The 18103-nt window shown below is 35.3% G+C and overlaps 2 protein-coding genes across 7 annotated transcripts in view; one reads left to right on the top strand and one right to left on the bottom strand.

The window, feature by feature from the left end:
* LOC125252558 (lysosome membrane protein 2-like) overlaps window positions 1–162 on the bottom strand; it is a 46716-nt gene extending 46554 nt beyond the window's left edge. For both annotated transcript variants that reach the window (XM_048165966.1, XM_048165967.1), the window contains exon 1: window positions 21–162. The gene's annotated coding sequence lies outside the window, so the exon portion shown is untranslated. The remainder of the gene's footprint in view (window positions 1–20) is intronic.
* A 573-nt stretch (window positions 163–735) lies between these two features.
* LOC125252557 (WD repeat-containing protein 7) overlaps window positions 736–18103 on the top strand; it is a 117910-nt gene continuing 100542 nt past the window's right edge. The window contains exons 1-10 of one of the 5 annotated variants that reach the window (XM_048165961.1): window positions 736–912; window positions 4806–4977; window positions 7594–7700; window positions 8138–8216; window positions 8720–8894; window positions 10107–10183; window positions 10301–10423; window positions 10494–10639; window positions 13779–13881; window positions 14414–14527. In XM_048165961.1, coding sequence (XP_048021918.1) covers window positions 4819–4977; window positions 7594–7700; window positions 8138–8216; window positions 8720–8894; window positions 10107–10183; window positions 10301–10423; window positions 10494–10639; window positions 13779–13881; window positions 14414–14527 — 1083 coding nt within the window. In that variant the 5' untranslated portion in view covers window positions 736–912; window positions 4806–4818. The remainder of the gene's footprint in view (window positions 913–4805; window positions 4978–7593; window positions 7701–8137; window positions 8217–8719; window positions 8895–10106; window positions 10184–10300; window positions 10424–10493; window positions 10640–13778; window positions 13882–14413; window positions 14528–18103) is intronic. The other 4 variants (XM_048165962.1, XM_048165963.1, XM_048165965.1 and 1 more) reach the window with 4 other exon arrangements.

The following is an 18103-nucleotide window of genomic DNA, read 5'->3' as shown; positions in this document are numbered from 1 at the left end:
TAAAGAAAACATAGACTTACCATAGTTTGGTTCTCTGAGGTGAATATATCCGTTACGGTTGTCGGTTGACAGAATTACAGTTCACAGATTTGAACTCGAATTGGCGCGACTTTGTTCGCAAATGGTGAGTGGGGTTCATGTAGAAATAGAACTGCAATGTGATGTTCAACAAATTCATACTCAATTAATGTTGAAGCAACGTTGAAATTTCTCCATGATGAGGGGTTTATTTATGTACTCGCGCCTCTTTGGGGATCTTTTTGAATCAACAGTCAAAATTACTCTCGCTAAAGCTAAAAAACTATTTTTTTTTTTTTTTGATGTTTGCATTTGCAGGCCTACTAAATGTTTTAAATGATGAATGTAACCCTTTAATTACAAATTATTAATATGAATGTGATTCTGTCATAATTTGATCTAATATTTAGTATTTTTTTTCTTTCATATTACTTGTGACTGTTTCAGATTTAACTCGTTTCACACATTTATACAACAGTGTTCTCTGTATAAAAACCGAATGTATTTCCTTAAACATTATTTTTAAACAATTCTGCAAAAAACTATTCATGAAAATATGTAGCGATGAATATTTAGCTACCTCTATAAATGTATCAACTAGACGTGTATTATGATTTAAATATATTTGAATGTTCACAGTATTATAAATATGTGTAAAAAGTGTTATCTTGACTAGAAACATTTCTTAGTCGTTTCTCAGTTTAAAGTCTTCCTGTAGCAAGACACTGGGGGGCAGTGGAGGCCGTGGCTGTGACGTCGCCTTGTGACGCAATCACGCACGAGCGTGCGCCCGTCAGCTGATCAGGGAGCCGCTGCGGAATTAACGCGCAGTCGCTGCGATATTTTCATAAAATCAACGACATAACGAACATGAGAAAATAAAGACCGGCTCCGGTGAGTAAAACACACACCGACATTCAGTCTGTCACACAACCGGACACCGATAGAGACGCGCTGTCATATAATAATGATGAGAAACACACTGATGAACGGGCCAGAGGTCAATATACACACGATATTTCCACACAAACATACACACTGACATTCATTCACAGTATTCATATGCACAACGAACACATAATGAAGATAACAGAATCCATATATGTGTGCACAAACACTAAACACATTTATATCATACACAAACATATAGCTACACCTATTCATGTGTGTTATATACAAACATGCTATATACATGCACACTATAAACATGTATGGCTTTTTTGCAGCTCAAAATGTAGAGTAAGGTGGTTTTTTTAATCCAAATAAATGAATTATATCCACTGTTGATGCTGAGAGACATGAAAATGAGCTTTCATTTTGAACTATTAAAAGCTAAAGTGTGTCATTTCAGTGCCACTAAACAGAATTGTATAGTTTCCAACATTAGTGATTGTTTTGAAACATGTTTCCTAATCAGCCATTGGTCAGTTCAACATTGGATGACTTGGGTAAAGTTGGTTTTATATTCGCACATTTGGACTTCTGATAAATTCAGACTTTCCAATAAATGTTCAATAAATTAATGTTTGCGAATTTTAAGCAGCGACATGATATTGACAACCAACGATTGTCAACTTACAACATTTTTCACAGTCGATCAAAATAGGCAAGTATTGTTTTAATGGCATATTTACTTGTGAATGTCCACTGAATGTCCAATGTAGTGTGATTAACAAGGCTGTTGAATACGGATGTCCGAATGTGTGAATATAAAACCAACTTTACCCAAGTCAACATTGGATAGACCCACTGTGAATCTTTGATCCATACAGTAATTATTTTTAGGCCCAGACAGAATCTGTCTCTTTCTCTCTCTCTCTATACTAATATATACTGTATATATATATACACACACAGTATACACACACAAACTCCTTTGGCTTTGTTTTTTTTCTGGCACATGGTCATATTTTATGTTTTATAATGGATTTAGCACAGTATTGCATACTCCGCAGCAGTTTGTTTTGTTTATTATGGATATCACCTTTATTAAGGGTGTTATTTCATTGTGTACGACTATGTTAAAAAGCATTACATGGACAATTTTACTCAAATTTCACCAAAAGTATTTGAAAACAGATGCTTATTGTACATTGACAGATTTAAAGGAACACACATTTTTTTGAAAATAGGCTCAATCTCCGGGTTTGGCGGTACCACTTTTAGCATAGCTTAGCATAGTTCATTGAATCTGATTAGACCGTTAGCATCTCGCTCAAAAATGACCAAAGTGTTTCGATATTTTTCCTATTTAAAACTTGACTCTACTGTAGTTACATTGTTTACTAAGACTGACGGAAAATGAAAAGTTGTGGGTTTTTTTAGGTCGATATGGCTATACTCTCATTTTGGCGAGATGCTAACGGTCTAATCAGATTCAATGAACTATGCTAAGCTATGCTAAAAGTGGTACCGCCAAACAAGAAATATGAGCCTATTTTCAAAAAAAAATTGAGTGTTCCTTTAAGGCACTGCTGTTAAATGTATATAATCTTTAAAAAAAAAGATGATATTTCCACATATTTGGCTGATATCATAAAATATCAGTATATAGTGATGTTCTGTCTGTGCTGTTGACATTCAGAAAGATCAGAAACCTTGTGAATCCATTGGTTGTGTGCGGATGAACGCTTATTGATTGCTTTGAAAGGGTTTGGTTTGATTCATCTGCTGTTGTGAGTGTGTCAGACAGACCGAGAGAGACGGCAGGGTCGGGAAAACACATTATTGTTTCTAAACCAGCAAAGGAATAATTTCAGGATGAAGTTGGTTCATTTAGTGAAAATTAAACACGTGTTTCACAGGTTCAGGTGTACTTTGAGGAAACGCAAGCATGTCAGGTAAAGTCAGTCAGTTTTATATGTGTGTGTTTGAATCATTGATGTGTTTTTATATTTATTTTAATACAGTTGAATTAAACTGAAGCTTCAAGGTGGGTTCATTGAACAATGCTCTCATTTAATTCTGAAACACTTTGGAAAACCAATAAAGTTGTCATTTATATATTGCTTATTCAAATGATTTTGGGTTATGGTTGTGTATATCTGAATTAATCTGGTTTCATTTTCATTATACAAACAGAAACTAGCAGCAATGGTTAATGTTAAAAGCTTGTTTTGTCATGTTTTATTGGGCTAGCACTTATAGAAGTGTTCAATAGTACTTACAGACAGAATCATTGATGTTCGTTTATCTGTTCGTTATATAACGAGCACACTGTGTCCGTCTGAATTCTGCTTCGATTCTGGTGTGATTTTAATTACCAGTTCAGTCTACAGTTGTGCTCCACTTTAATATCACATGGAGGTCAGATGTTATTGTCGGTTGAACCCGTCATCATGTGAACTTAGCAACACATTAAAAGTGTTTTAAGTGACAGATATTGATTTTGATTGTCAGTTTGAGGTTAATCTGTGATGTTTGTCAATCATGATCTGAATCCCAGTGAAATTTGAGTGATCTGTTCGTTTGCTGTAGTTGGAAACATGTTCTCTGTTCTATCTTATGTGTTGTTTACTCTATAGTATTTGTATACTGTGGTGTACATATATATATAAATGATCTATCTATCTATCTATCTGTACATGCATACTGTATACTGTAGGAATAGTGTAGTATGAGTAGTATGCTAGTGTGCTACTCCAATCCAAACATATCATAAATAAGGTACTTTATCATAAATATAAGAACATTTTTGTGAATAGACATGCTCAAGCTGTATATACTGTAAGAATTGTTCACATTTTTGTTACATGTACACTACTGTTTGGGTTCAGTAAGATTTTTAAAATATTCTTTAAAGTCTATTCTGCTCACTAAGGCTGCATTTGTTTGTTCAAAAATACAGTAAAAATAGTGAAATATTATTACAATGTAAAACAGCTGTTTTCTATGTGAATATATAGTAAAGTGTAATTTATATCCAGTGATCAAAGCTGAATTTTCAGCATTATTACTCCAGTCTTCAGTGTCACATGATCCTTCAGAAATCATTCTAATATGATGATTTGATGCTCAAGAAACATTTATGATTATTATCAATGAAAACATTGGTTTTTGCTGCTTCATATTTTTTGTGGAAATTGTGGAACATTCAATTTTTCAGGATTCTTTGATGAATTTACTGGGCCCAAACTTTTCTGGTTGTGAATTAATTGAAAAGTATATCATTTTTGTAAGACTTCATTGACTATAAAGCCTATTCTAATGAATTTAAATCTTGCTTTAAATGATAGCAGGCAACAGTTTAATTCAGAGACATTTAATTAAGGACTTTTTTTTTTTTTTTTAAAGGTAGATTTTCTGTCAAATATCAAACTCAAAGTGTTTATATAATTTCTTTATCTTTTTTAAAATGCTGTAAACTAAGAAAATATTGTTATTATTATATGCAATTTTATTTATTTTCGTTTTATTTTTATTTTGATTATTTTAATTTCTTCTATGAGTTTTACAAAAAATTGTCTGCTGCTGATAGGTGTAAAAAAACAAACAAACAAACACACACACACACACACACGCACATATACATATATATATATATATATATATATATATATATATATATATATATATATATATATATATATATATATATATATATATATATATATATACATATGTAAATATACATATGTAAATATGTAATATAATTAATTTCAGGCCTTTTGTTTTCACCTGGATTTGTTTCTCGTGTGGTTCCTCATTTTTGTGTTTTGAGAATTTCCAACTATGTGACTTTGTCTGTTTTATTACTGTTTTCTTTTGCTCTCTCTCTCTCATTTCAGTATTGCAGAAAACATGACAGGAACCAATCTGGTATTACCCATAGTTCTGTGGGGCCGCAATGCACCCACTCACTGTATCTCCAGCCTGCTGGTGATGGACGATCTGGCCACCATCATCACCGGCTGCCATGATGGACAGATCTGCATTTGGGACATGACCTCTGAGCTGGAGGTGAGAGGTCACAGCGAGGTCACGCATGTCTTTTTTGTCATTCCAAACCTGAATGACTTTCTTTCTTCCGTGGGACTTGTGTTTAGCAGGATGTTTTCCTGCTGTCTTCCATACAAATATGTGAAAACAGAAGCTCGGACATTCTGCCAAAGATCATTTTTTCTGTTCTATGGAATAAAGAAAGTCATACTGGTTTAGAACATCATGAACGTTAATAAACGCTAGAGCTGCATGATTAATCGTTAAAAGATCACAATCTCTATTCAAACACCCATGTGATCTTAATCTTAAATGACAGCGATTCTTCTGTCTCTATTGAACCTTTGTCAAGTACGATCACAGCAAACATTCAGATCTGCGTTCTGATCCAGAGAGAGCCGTTGTCATGTACAGATATGAAACAACTTCATAAACAGACTTTTTAACCACACAGTGTCAATAATTCATTAACAATAATTCATATTATCACAGAAGTACAGGGATAAAAGTTTATAGTTCAGATATAAACACTGATGTCTAACAGTAACGATCAAAATAGAGTAAATCAACTTTTGTAAGTAAATTGATGCTTCAAATATAGATTGTATCAATTGCATTGTTATACCAGTAGGTGGCGACAAGTGACTGTTAAAATATGTATTTGTCATTAAATGATTCATTCAAGAGATTCGTTTAAAAATTCTGATTTATCCAGTAATGAAACAAGTGAAGTCTGTTATGAGCGAGTCATTGAATCATTCCCTCAAGAGATTCGTTTTAAAATGCTGATTCATCCAGTAATGAAAGAAGTGAAGGCTGCGTCCGAAAACTGGAAAATGCTGCTTTCTGAGGACACATTTCAAGGTAGGAAGGCATCAAGGCATGTCCGAATCTAATGTTAGCTTCACTTCCTGTTTCCTGAGATGCCTTCATCTGATTGATTTTTCAAGCAAGCATAGATGTGTCCTTTGCTGCCTTTGATATCCCACAATCCTGTGCTTTCCATTCTGTCACAGTTGAGCTAGAAAAATAAAGATGGCATCCGAAAGTTGCGTTTGCTGGCCAGATTGTGTGTAAATGTACATTTTTAACCAACATTTTCCACTTTTGATGTCATTTCTAGCGAGAAATTACTACTGTAGTAATTAAATATTTGTTTCATTTTCACTAAAGCGTTTTATTGCTGTAGATCATTAAACTGTTAAGCTGCCTCAGAAGTCTGTCCGAAATCAGTTTCGTGAGGTGCAATGATGCACAAACGCTGCCTTACAAGTCATTGCTTGATGAGGCAGCGAGGCAGCAAGTCAGCTACCTAGGTTTTCGGATGCAGCCGAAGTCTTTATGAGTGAGTGAATCATTCATTCAAGAGATTTGTTTAAAAATGCTGATTCATCCAGTAATGAATCAAGTGAAGTCTTTATGAGTGAGTCACTGAATCATTCATTCAAGAGATTCGTTCAAAAAGACTGATTCATCCAGTAATGAAACAAGTGAAGTCCTTATGAGTGAGTCACTGAATCATTCATTCAAGAGATTTGTTCAAAAACACTGATTCATGCAGTAATGAAACAAATGAAGTCTTTATGAGCGAGTCATTAAATCATTCATTCAAGAGATTTGTTTAAAAATGCTGGTTCATCCAGTAATGAAACAAATGAAGTCTTTATGAGCGAGTCATTGAATCATTCATTCAAGAGATTTGTTTAAAAATGCTGATTCATCCAGTAATGAAACAAATGAAGTCTTTATGAGCGAGTCATTAAATCATTCATTCAAGAGATTTGTTTAAAAATGCTGGTTCATCCAGTAATGAAACAAATGAAGTCTTTATGAGCGAGTCATTGAATCATTCATTCAAGAGATTTGTTTAAAAATGCTGATTCATCCAGTAATGAATCAAGTGAAGTCTTATGAGTGAGTCACTGAATCATTCATTCAAGAGATTTGTTTAAAAATGCTCATTCATCCAGTAATGAATCAAGTGAAGTCCTTATGAGTGAGTCACTAAATCATTCATTCATTCATTCAAGAGATTTGTTCAAAAACACTGATTCATCCAGTAATGAAACAAATGAAGTCTTTATGAGCGAGTCATTGAATCATTCATTCAAGAGATTTGTTCAAAAACACTGATTCATCCAGTAATGAAACAAGTGAAGTCCTTATGAGTGAGTCACTGAATCATTCATTCAAGAGATTTGTTCAAAAACACTGATTCATCCAGTAATGAAACAAATGAAGTCCTTATGAGTGAGTCACTGAATCATTCAAGAGATTTGTTTAAAAATGCTCATTCATCCAGTAATTAAACAAATGAAGTCTTTATGAGTGAGTCATTGAATCATTCATTCAAGAGATTTGTTTAAAAATGCTGTTTCATCCAGTAATGAATCAAGTGAAGTCTTTACGAGTGAGTCATTGAATCATCATTCAAACCAATTTTTTTTTAAACAAAAAGTCAAATTAATTAAATATTTTTAAATAGACTTCAGCAAGTAACATTTTATCAGAACCTTCAGTAAATTACATGTTGTATTGTTAAGTTATCTATTCAGAAAATTGCGATTATCAATTTTTCCAGAATCCTGCAACTCTAATAAACGCTCAGTGTTATTTGATGAGTGTCTGTGTGTTTAGATCAATCCCCGTGCTCTGCTGTTTGGACACACAGCCTCCGTCACCTGTCTGTCCAAGGCCAGCGCAGGAAGTGACAAACCGTACCTCGTCAGCGCCTCTGAGAGCGGGTGAGTGTGTGTTTGTCATGGGCTCTACTGTGCTGTAAGGGTGTGTTCACACTCGGCAGGTTTGGTTTGATTTAAACTCACTCTGGTGCGATTGCTCTGTTAGTGCAGTTCATTTGAATGAGCGTAAACACTGGCATCCCAACCCATCTTCGTTTGTGTGTGATGGAGGAAGCTGTTTTGACTCCTTTACAGCTCTCAGCTGGTAGAAATACCATAATATGTACGCACATAAAAGCATTTTTTGTTTTGTATTTTTAGGTTAAGTCTTAAAAATGACAATGTGAATACTAAGTGAACCATTTTCTTTTTTCCTCTGGACCAAAAGAACCAAGAGAACCAAACCACAAGTGTGAACACACCCTAAGATAACAATGTGTTTAGACTGTGCAATGTGTGTTTGTGCACATTAAATGTTAGATTTATATGATTTGTCACAGGGAAATGTGTTTATGGGACGTCAGTGATGGACGCTGCATTGAGTTCACCAAACTGGCCTGTGCACACACCGGTATACAGGTAACACACACACACACACACACACACATACACTTATCTAAATGAGGATATACTATATACAGTTTACATATAGAAAACATTCCAACATAATGAGACCAACGAACAACACTGTCTGAAGTAATAGATATTTTGACAAAAATAACATAAATAATAATTTCTATTTAAAATATATTCCCATAAGCACAAAGTAAAAGAGGGTACCAAAACATCTGTTTTTATATAATTCAGTTTATATAAATCATCAAAGAATCCTGAAAAATAAAACGCATGACAGTTTCCACAAAAATATGAACTGTTTTCAACATTGATAATAATCAGAAATGTTTCATTAGCAGCCAATCAGCATATTAAAATGATTTCTGAAGGATCATGTGACACTGAAGACTGGATTTTCAGATTTGATCACAGGAATAAATTACAGTTTACTATATTCACATAGAAAACAGTATTTCAGATTGTAATAATACTTCATATTTTTGAAACTCCTTCTCTCCTCTCTGCAGTTTTATCAGTTCACCATCGGCACACAGAGGGAGGGACGTCTCCTGTGCCATGGACATTACCCAGAAATCCTGGTGGTGGACGCCACCAGTCTGGAGGTCCTTTACTCACTCGTGTCCAAGATTTCTCCTGACTGGATCAGTTCCATGAGCATCATTCGCTCCCACCGCACGCAAGGTACCGGCTGCTGTTCTCATGCATTTCAGGATCATGGGAGCAAAAATCATCTTTTATTCAACTTATTGTCAATGGAAAACATCTGTGACATACTGTTGATTTCAACCAACAATATAACAACTAATGGCTACACGCTTAACATAACACCATAAAGAAACATTAAAATGCATATCATAGTTTTGATGTCAGTAACATTAAAATAGCCTGGACTATTCCTTTAATTATAGTCCATAATGATCCTCAAGCATTAAGTTAAGCTTCTTTGAGCACTTTCAGTTGTTTGTGTGTGTGTGTGTGTGTGTGTGTGTGTGTGTGTGACATATCAGGACACAAATTTGTATGATGACATGGGAGAGGGTGATTTATGAGGACATTACCCCATGTCCCCATTTTAAAAAGGCTTATAAATCATACAGAATGAGTTTTTTCGCGAAAGTAAAAATGTGCACAGTTTCCTGTGATGGTTAGGTTTAGGGGTAGGGTTGACACACTCTCTGTGAGTGTGTCAGTATGTGTGCGTGTGTGTTTGTGTGTCTCTGAGTGTGTGCGTGTCTATGTGTGCACGTGTGTGTGTCAGTGTGGTTGTGTGTGTGTACATACTCTACATCTGAGGGCCAAATGTCCTCATTTATTGTAAAATATTATGACAACCAACTAGTTAAAAAGGCTTATAAATCAGCCAAAACATGTTACATAAAATGTATTTAAATCTAGTGCTTTACATGTTTCTGTGATGGGCAGGTTTAGGGGTCAGAGTCGGGTTAGGCCATAGAAAATACAGTGGCAAGAAAAAGTTTGTGAACCCCTTGCAGAATCTGTGAAAATGAGAATTATTTTAATAAAATAAGAGCGATCATAAAAAATGCATGTTATTTTTTGTTTAGGACTGTCCTGAGTAAGATATTTTACATAAAGGATGTTTGCATTTAGTTCACAAGACAAAACAATAGCTGAATTTATTAAAATAACCCCATTCATAAGTCTTTTATGTAAAATGTCTTACTCAGGACAGTACTAAACAAAAAATAACATGCATTTTGTATGATCTCTCTTATTTTATTAAAATAATTCTCATTTTCACAGATTCTGCAAACTTTTTCTTGCCACTGTACCATTAACCTGATATAAAGTCAATGGAAGTTTATGCAGTGTCCTCAGTAATATAGTAAACGTGTGTGTGTGTGTGTGTGTGTGTGTGTGTGTGTGTTTCAGAGGACACAGTGGTGGCCGTGTCTGTCACTGGTATTCTCAAGGTGTGGATCATCACCGCTGACGTCAGCAGAATGCAGGTGAACAGTTAATCTCAAGCATGCATCTCAATAAACACAGAAATCCTGTGTAGATGGGCAGAATTCGTGTTTCATACACTGAAAACACAGTCCTGAAGATGTGTGTGTGTGTTTCAGCAGGATCTGGACCCCGTGTTTGAGGAGGAGTCGAAGCCGATCTACTGTCAGGGCTGCCAGAGTATTTCCTTCTGCACGTTCACACAGCTCTCGCTGCTGGTGGTGTGTTCCAAGTACTGGAGGGTGAGTGTGCGATTGTCAGTTTGATGTTATCGCTTGTGTTGTGTCTGAATCGTGATGGTTTGTGCTGTAGGTGTTAGACGCGGGTGATTTCTCCCTGCTGTGTTCGGTCCCGAGCGAGAGCAATCAGTCGTGGGCCGGAGGAGAATTCATCGCTGCTGATAAAGTCGTAATATGGACTGAAGATGGCTGCAGCTACATTTACAAATTACCGGCCAGGTAACACAACAACACACACTATTAGAGGCTGCATGAATAATCTGAATAAAACCAATGGCTTGTTATTGAATGGCAACGGCTGATTTGATTAAAAACATGAACTGCGAGTTTTAGAGTCATTTATACGTGAGCAGCTCATGATCCAGTGTTTTCATTTTTATTTTTTATTTAATACTCGTATTACTGCTACTACTAATAATAGTAGTGATAATAATTAATATTATTTTATAGGTATAATGAGGTATATTTTCTGAATCACATTTTAAATCAGAAAAATTGCAATTAGATTTTTCCCCCTGAATCATGCAGCCATACACATACCAACAAACGATTAACAAATATCCATATACTCTCAAACTACAAATATATTACTACATTCTTGAAAGCTATCAACACATACACACTTACAAATAACCACACACTTACCTACACATGACTGCATATTACTAACCGCAAACGTAACTTACCTACAGCACACTTTCAAAACTAACAACAAATGACTTATTCAGAATTAATTATCTTATTTTTTATATACTAAATGTTGATAATGGAAAAATAAAGAGTATTTTATTTTATTATTTTTAAGAAAATGTACATTTATTTATTATTTATTTGATATAAATTGAACTTAAATATAATAAGTAGATGGATGGATCGATAGATGATGGACGGATGGATGCATGGATAAACAGATAGATAAACGAATGGATGGATAAACAGATAAATGGATGGATGGAAGGATGAATGAATGGACGGATGGACAGATAGATGAATAGATAAACGGATGGATGGATGGACAGACAGATAAACGGATGGATGAATGGATAAACAAATAGATAAATGGGTGGATGGATGGATGGATGGATGGATGGATGGATGGATGGATGGATGGAGGGATGGACAGATAAACAGATGGATGGATGGATTGATTTGATGGATGGATGGATGGATGGATGGATGGATGGATGGATGGATGGACAGACAGATGGATAAACAGATAAATGGTTGGATGAATGGAAAAACAAATAGATAAATGAGTGGATGGATGGAGGGATGGACAGATAAAAGGATGGAGGATGGATGGATAAATGAATGGATAGATAGACGGATGGATGGATGGATGGATGATGGACAGATAGATAAACGAATGGATAGATAAATAGATGGATGGACAGATGGATGGATAGATAAACGGATGGATGGATAGATAAACGGATGGATGGATGGATGGATGGATGGATAGATGCATGGATAAACAGATAGATAAAAGGATTGATGGATGGATGATGGACGGATGGATGGATGAATGATGAATGGATGGATGGATGGATGGATAGATCCATGGATAAACAGATAGATAAAAGGATGGATGGATGGATGGATGGATGGATAGATGCATGGATAAACAGATAGATAAAAGGATGGATGGATGGATGACGGACAGACAGATGGACGGATAAACAGATAGATAAACGGATGGATGGATGGATGGATGGATGGATGGATGGATGGATAGATGCATGGATAAACAGATAGATAAAAGGATGGATGGATGGATGGATGACGGACAGACAGATGGACGGATAAACAGATAGATAAACGGATGGATGAACGGATAAACAAATAGATAAATGGATGGATGGATGGATGGATGGATGGATGGATGGATAAATGAATGGATAGATAGACGGATGGATTAATGATGACAGATAGATAAACAAATGGATGGATAAACAGATAAATGGTTGGATGAATGGAAAACAGATAAATGGATGGATGGAAGGATGAATGAATGGACGGATGGACAGATAGATGAATAGATAAATGGATGGATGGATGGATGGACGGACAGATAAACGGATGGATGAATGGATAAACAAATAGATAAATGGGTGGATGGATGGATGGATGGATGGATGGAGGGATGGACAGATAAACAGATGGATGGACGGACAGATGGATAAACAGATAAATGGTTGGATGAATGGAAAAACAAATAGATAAATGAGTGGATGGAGGGATGGACAGATAAAAGGATGGAGGATGGATGGATAAATGAATGGATAGGGAGACGGATGGATGAATGGATGGATGGATGGATAGATGCATGGATAAACAGATAGATAAAAGGATGGATGGATAGATGCATGGATAAACAGATAGATAAAAGGATGGATGGATAGATGGATAGATGGATGGATGATGGACGGATGGACAGATGAATAGATAAACGGATGGATGGATGGATGACGGACAGACAGATGGACGGATAAACAGATAGATAAACGGATGGATGAACGGATAAACAAATAGATAAATGGATGGATGGATGGATGGATAGATAAATGAATGGATAGATAGACGGATGGATTGATGATGACAGATAGATAAACAAATGGATGGATAAACAGATAAATGGTTGGATGAATGGAAAACAGATAAATGGATGGATGGAAGGATGAATGAATGGACGGATGGACAGATAGATGAATAGATAAATGGATGGATGGATGGATGGATGGACAGACAGATAAATGGATGGATGAATGGATAAACAAATAGATAAATGGGTGGATGGATGGATGGATGGATGGAGGGATGGACAGATAAACATGGATGGACGGACAGATGGATAAACAGATAAATGGTTGGATGAATGGAAAAACAAATAGATAAATGAGTGGATGGATGGAGGGATGGACAGATAAAAGGATGGAGGATGGATGGATAAATGAATGGATAGACGGATGGATGGATGGATGGATAGATGCATGGATAAACAGATAGATAAAAGGATGGATGGATAGATGGATAGATGGATGGATGATGGACGGATGGACAGATGAATAGATAAACGGATGGATGGATGGATGACGGACAGACAGATGGACGGATAAACAGATAGATAAACGGATGGATGAACGGATAAAGAAATAGATAAATGGATGGATGGAGGGATGGATGGCCAGATTAACAGATAAAAGGATGGATGGATGGATGATGGACAGATAGATAAATAGATTGATAGATAGATAGATTGATGAAAGAAAGAAAGATCCAGTAATTGACCACACACACTCTCACACTCATCCGGTCAGCTCAGATCTTCAGACTGTTGAACTGTGACTCTGTGTTTCAGTTGTCTCCCAGCGAGTGAACACTTCCGCAGCAGCGTCGGGAAGAAGCCGGAAGGTTCCATCCCTCCTCTGGTGTACAGCATCGCCGACCGCGCCGACAAACAGGTCAGACACACACACACACACTCTATCATGAGGAAGAAGACAGTGTTCAAACAGCCGTACACTTTCAGTTCATGTCTGTTTAAATGATGTCAACTAGACTCTTTAAGTCAACATTAAACCATTTTACTTCTGTAATCTGATGCATTGATGCAAACAGGATATGCACTTTGATGAAAGATTATTTCAGTTAATGTCACTGGTGATGAGTCATTCACATTAAGCAGGAAGCAGGAACGTGAATGAAGAAAGTAAACAGAGTCAGTTTTGTGTTCATGTGACTTTGACACTCAGCCAATCTTAAATCTCCTATTGACATTTAGTTCAGTTTCTTTATAAACTACCGTTCAGATGTCCAGACTTTGTTTATGTGTTTAATTCATCTTCAGTTTGTGTGTCTAAATGTTTTCTTGTCAGTCTGCTGCTGTGTGTTTATGTGTAATTTGTACAGTAGTTTGTGTCTGTGTTTGATTTATTTATGATTTTGCTCTTTGTCTGTTGTCGCCCCCCTCACCCGTCCCTTGTCCCGCCCCAGCCGGAGGAGGGGTGGGAGGGGCAGTGTGTTGTGGTGCGTCTCCCTGACAACGCTTGTGATCCGGAGCTCTACTCTCCTGAATTGCAATACATCCAGCAGCCTCTAGAGGCACCAGTAAGCCCAGCTGACAGTGAGACGCAGGCGCACCAGCCCAGCTCTCCGCGCATGTCTATATAAACGCGCCAGGCATCCAGTCGCAGAATAATGCAATATTTCATCTTTATAGTCACTATTTTATTATATTGACAATTGTAAATAGGGCTGCACGATATTGGAAACAACTGACGATGTGATTTTGTTTTTCTGCGATATGAAGTTTCACCAGATGACTTGAATAAATAATTATAGAATAATTAGGGTAATAATTCTAGAGAAGGATGTTTAGAAAGTACATCTGCATAAAAATAAAACAAAAAATAAAAAAAGATGAAAAATTACTTTTTAATCTGAAGAATTTTTTTAAGTGCACAATCTGTTTAGGGCTGAATTATTTGGGAAAACCTGAAAAATTTGGGTGTTAACTTGGATTTACTCTTTACCAACTTAAAAAATATAATAAAATATATTATAAAAAATAACAAATGTCCACTTGAGTTTTCATAGGTCACATAAATTTAATAATAAACATTGTTATATTATATATTATATTATATTATTTATTATATTATATTTTTATTATTTATATTACTATTACTATATTATATTATATTAATGATATTATATTATATTTGTATTATTTATATATTACTATATTATATTATATTAATTTTATTTTTATTATTTATACAATATATATTTATTATTTATATTACTATATATTAGGGCTGTGTATCACCAACAATGTCACGATACGATACGCATCACGATACTAAAGCCACGATACGATACGTATCACGATATGGTTCAATTTAGAATTTAAATTTATTTTGAGCAGAGTTTAGTAACAGTAATATGTGTTTATTGAATAACCAGTGTTATAACAGTCGTGATAACTGAAAAACTATTTTGTTTTTGTCATTAAAAAAAAACAATGATTTAAATTAAATATAAAAAAATTGTCACAAAAAAGCTTCTTTTAAAAGCTTGCTTTTAAAGTCACTCCCTCAGTAACTGAATTGACAATTATAGTGACACTGAAGCATATCAACAAAGCTCAATGACTAATTTCACTTGCAACAGTAAGTTGACTGTAAGAAAACTAAGTTGGTTAATTATATCGGCTATAATATTATAATAATGTCTATACTGCCTGTTTTTTTCCATCTGTAAAAATGATTTTTTTGGATATCAACTCAAAATATGTTCTAGAACAACATTTTTTATTATTAACGTGGTCTACAAAATATGGGCTACATGAGTTTACAATACACACTTAACAATAAGGTTCATTTATTAAACATCAGATAATGTATTAACATGAACTAACCATGAGCAATACATACTGTATTAGTTCATCTTTGTTAATGTTAGTTATTAAAAAATACAGTTGTTGATTGTTTGTTCATGTTGGTTTACAGTGCATTAACTAATGTTAACAAGATGATGCGATGTGACCGCAAAGGGCACTTTCACTTTCACGATCAAAGTGCACGCCACTGATAAGCACTGTAAATGCAGTATTACAGTATACACATACCAATTAAATGCGCAGGTCTCCTCTCGTGCGTCCTCCCCACTGGACGAGGCCAATATCACTTTCGTTTCACTTTCAGATATCTCTATTATATATGTCATCACTGCTTTTACCTTTCTAGATGTAATTACCGAAATCAAAACAATCCATAAACTATATCCTCACGAAAACTTAAGTCAAGCCAGCTCGCGCGTCAACCTGAGAGATCGGCCTCCAAATTTCTCGGTTTCTAAATGGACGGTTTGGCTTGATTGACAAACGCTAACGTTCGGGCATGATTTATATACCATCGACCTGTCCTAAAACGTTAGCAAGCTTTGATCGATGATTTGGAGATCGCGTGTTTCTCCGTTCGAGAGCGCATTTCCTGTTCACATTCGCGACAAAACAGCTGATTATTTACGAATGAAAGCTCACAGAAACGTGAATGTCTGCTTGCATTGCTTGCTAGCGTCAATTGACATCACGTGATTGGCTAGATTTAAAAGCAAGACAGACTCGATACGGCAGCTGCTGTATCGATACGCGCATCGTCAGGAGTTCATGACGATGTATCGTTGTATCGATATTCTGAGCACAGCCCTACTATATATTATTAAATATATTAAACAAAATAAGACGTATTGTAATAATACTATTGTGCTATAAAAAAAAAAAAATAATACAATTTAAAATGTATTTTATTTTACTGTAAAATTACTAATATGTACATCTTAATTTCTCTGTTTTCAAACGTTATACAACCAAACTTTTATTTTTACAGGTTGCTGGCAAATAAACAAATAAATGCTCTGCCGGTTTCAGGGTTTAATTGTTCATTTACACGCGTGCAGCTCATTAAACACACACGATAAATAAACTCCGAAACACTACATTATCATGAACTAGACGTGTGTAAATGACGTTCTTCACTCTGAAACCAAAGCACAAGTACTGCATTTACTTAATTAAATCACACTAAGCCATACTGCATTTCTATATATCGCGCAGCCCTAACTGTAAATCATAAGTATTTCCACACAGGATTTGCATCAGTGAATATGATTGGATGTCCTGAGAGCTTCCTGTGGTGTTCCTGCCTCCTGTCACTCTCTCTGATTCGCTAAGTCTCATGCTCCTCCCACTAAAAACGATCACTCATTGACTCTCTTCACACGGTGAAGATGCATGCAAAGTCCCAGAGCTTCTTTACAGTCGCTTCAGCTTGTTTTCTCCTCTATTTTAGACAGATGCATTCAATTAAAATGTTGTTGATTTAGTCCTTTTTTAGATCCGAAACGTAGTTCTACGACTCTGTGTGTCGTTCTCTAGTTGTTTCTTCAGCTGATCTTTTCGTGTGTGTCTTTTTGGTTTGAAGTGTGTGTTTTGTGCATGTTGTGATGTGTGTGTGTTGGACGTGTGCACATACACTAGTGTGTCTAAGGAAAGCTCATTGGTGGCACTTTGCACTGTTCTCGATATAGGATGCTTCGAGAATTCAGAGGACAACATCAATCCATACCACTTCAGACACGTCACATGGTCAAACATGAAGAGGAATTTTACATTAAAACATCATGTGTGAATGAATGTAAAATCTCTTAAAGCTATAGGCTTGCGCAAAGCTTAATTTTGAATTTTTATCATTCTTTTTTAATATTATTATTAATTTTATTGTTATTACTTTTTTGTGTACAGCAGATATACCACAATAAATAACCAAAAAATATATATTTAGCTTGATGATTTTGTGCAGTACTGAGTTTCCCATATTTATACATAAATTTTCATATTTTATTTATAGTTTCCCATGTTTTAACAACAAGAAATCCACTTTATTAATATAATGTAAAACTGTAGGTTTTAATCCACAGGTATTTTTTTCACCCTCCTAAGTAATTTATATGAAAGATTATGATTTTCCTTTGTGAATGCACATTCACAATAAGACCAGAAACATACTATATTACTATAGGTAATTTTATATGATCATTTTAATGCAAGGAACTGAATATTTTCATGTATAAATATGTCTGAAATAGTATTTGAAAATATTTAGTTTCTATTAATTTCCATTA

The sequence above is a fragment of the Megalobrama amblycephala genome, linkage group LG18, assembly GCF_018812025.1.
Source record: "Megalobrama amblycephala isolate DHTTF-2021 linkage group LG18, ASM1881202v1, whole genome shotgun sequence".
NCBI classification, from domain to species: Eukaryota; Metazoa; Chordata; class Actinopteri; order Cypriniformes; family Xenocyprididae; genus Megalobrama; species Megalobrama amblycephala.
This window is presented reverse-complemented; position numbering and strand designations above follow the sequence as displayed.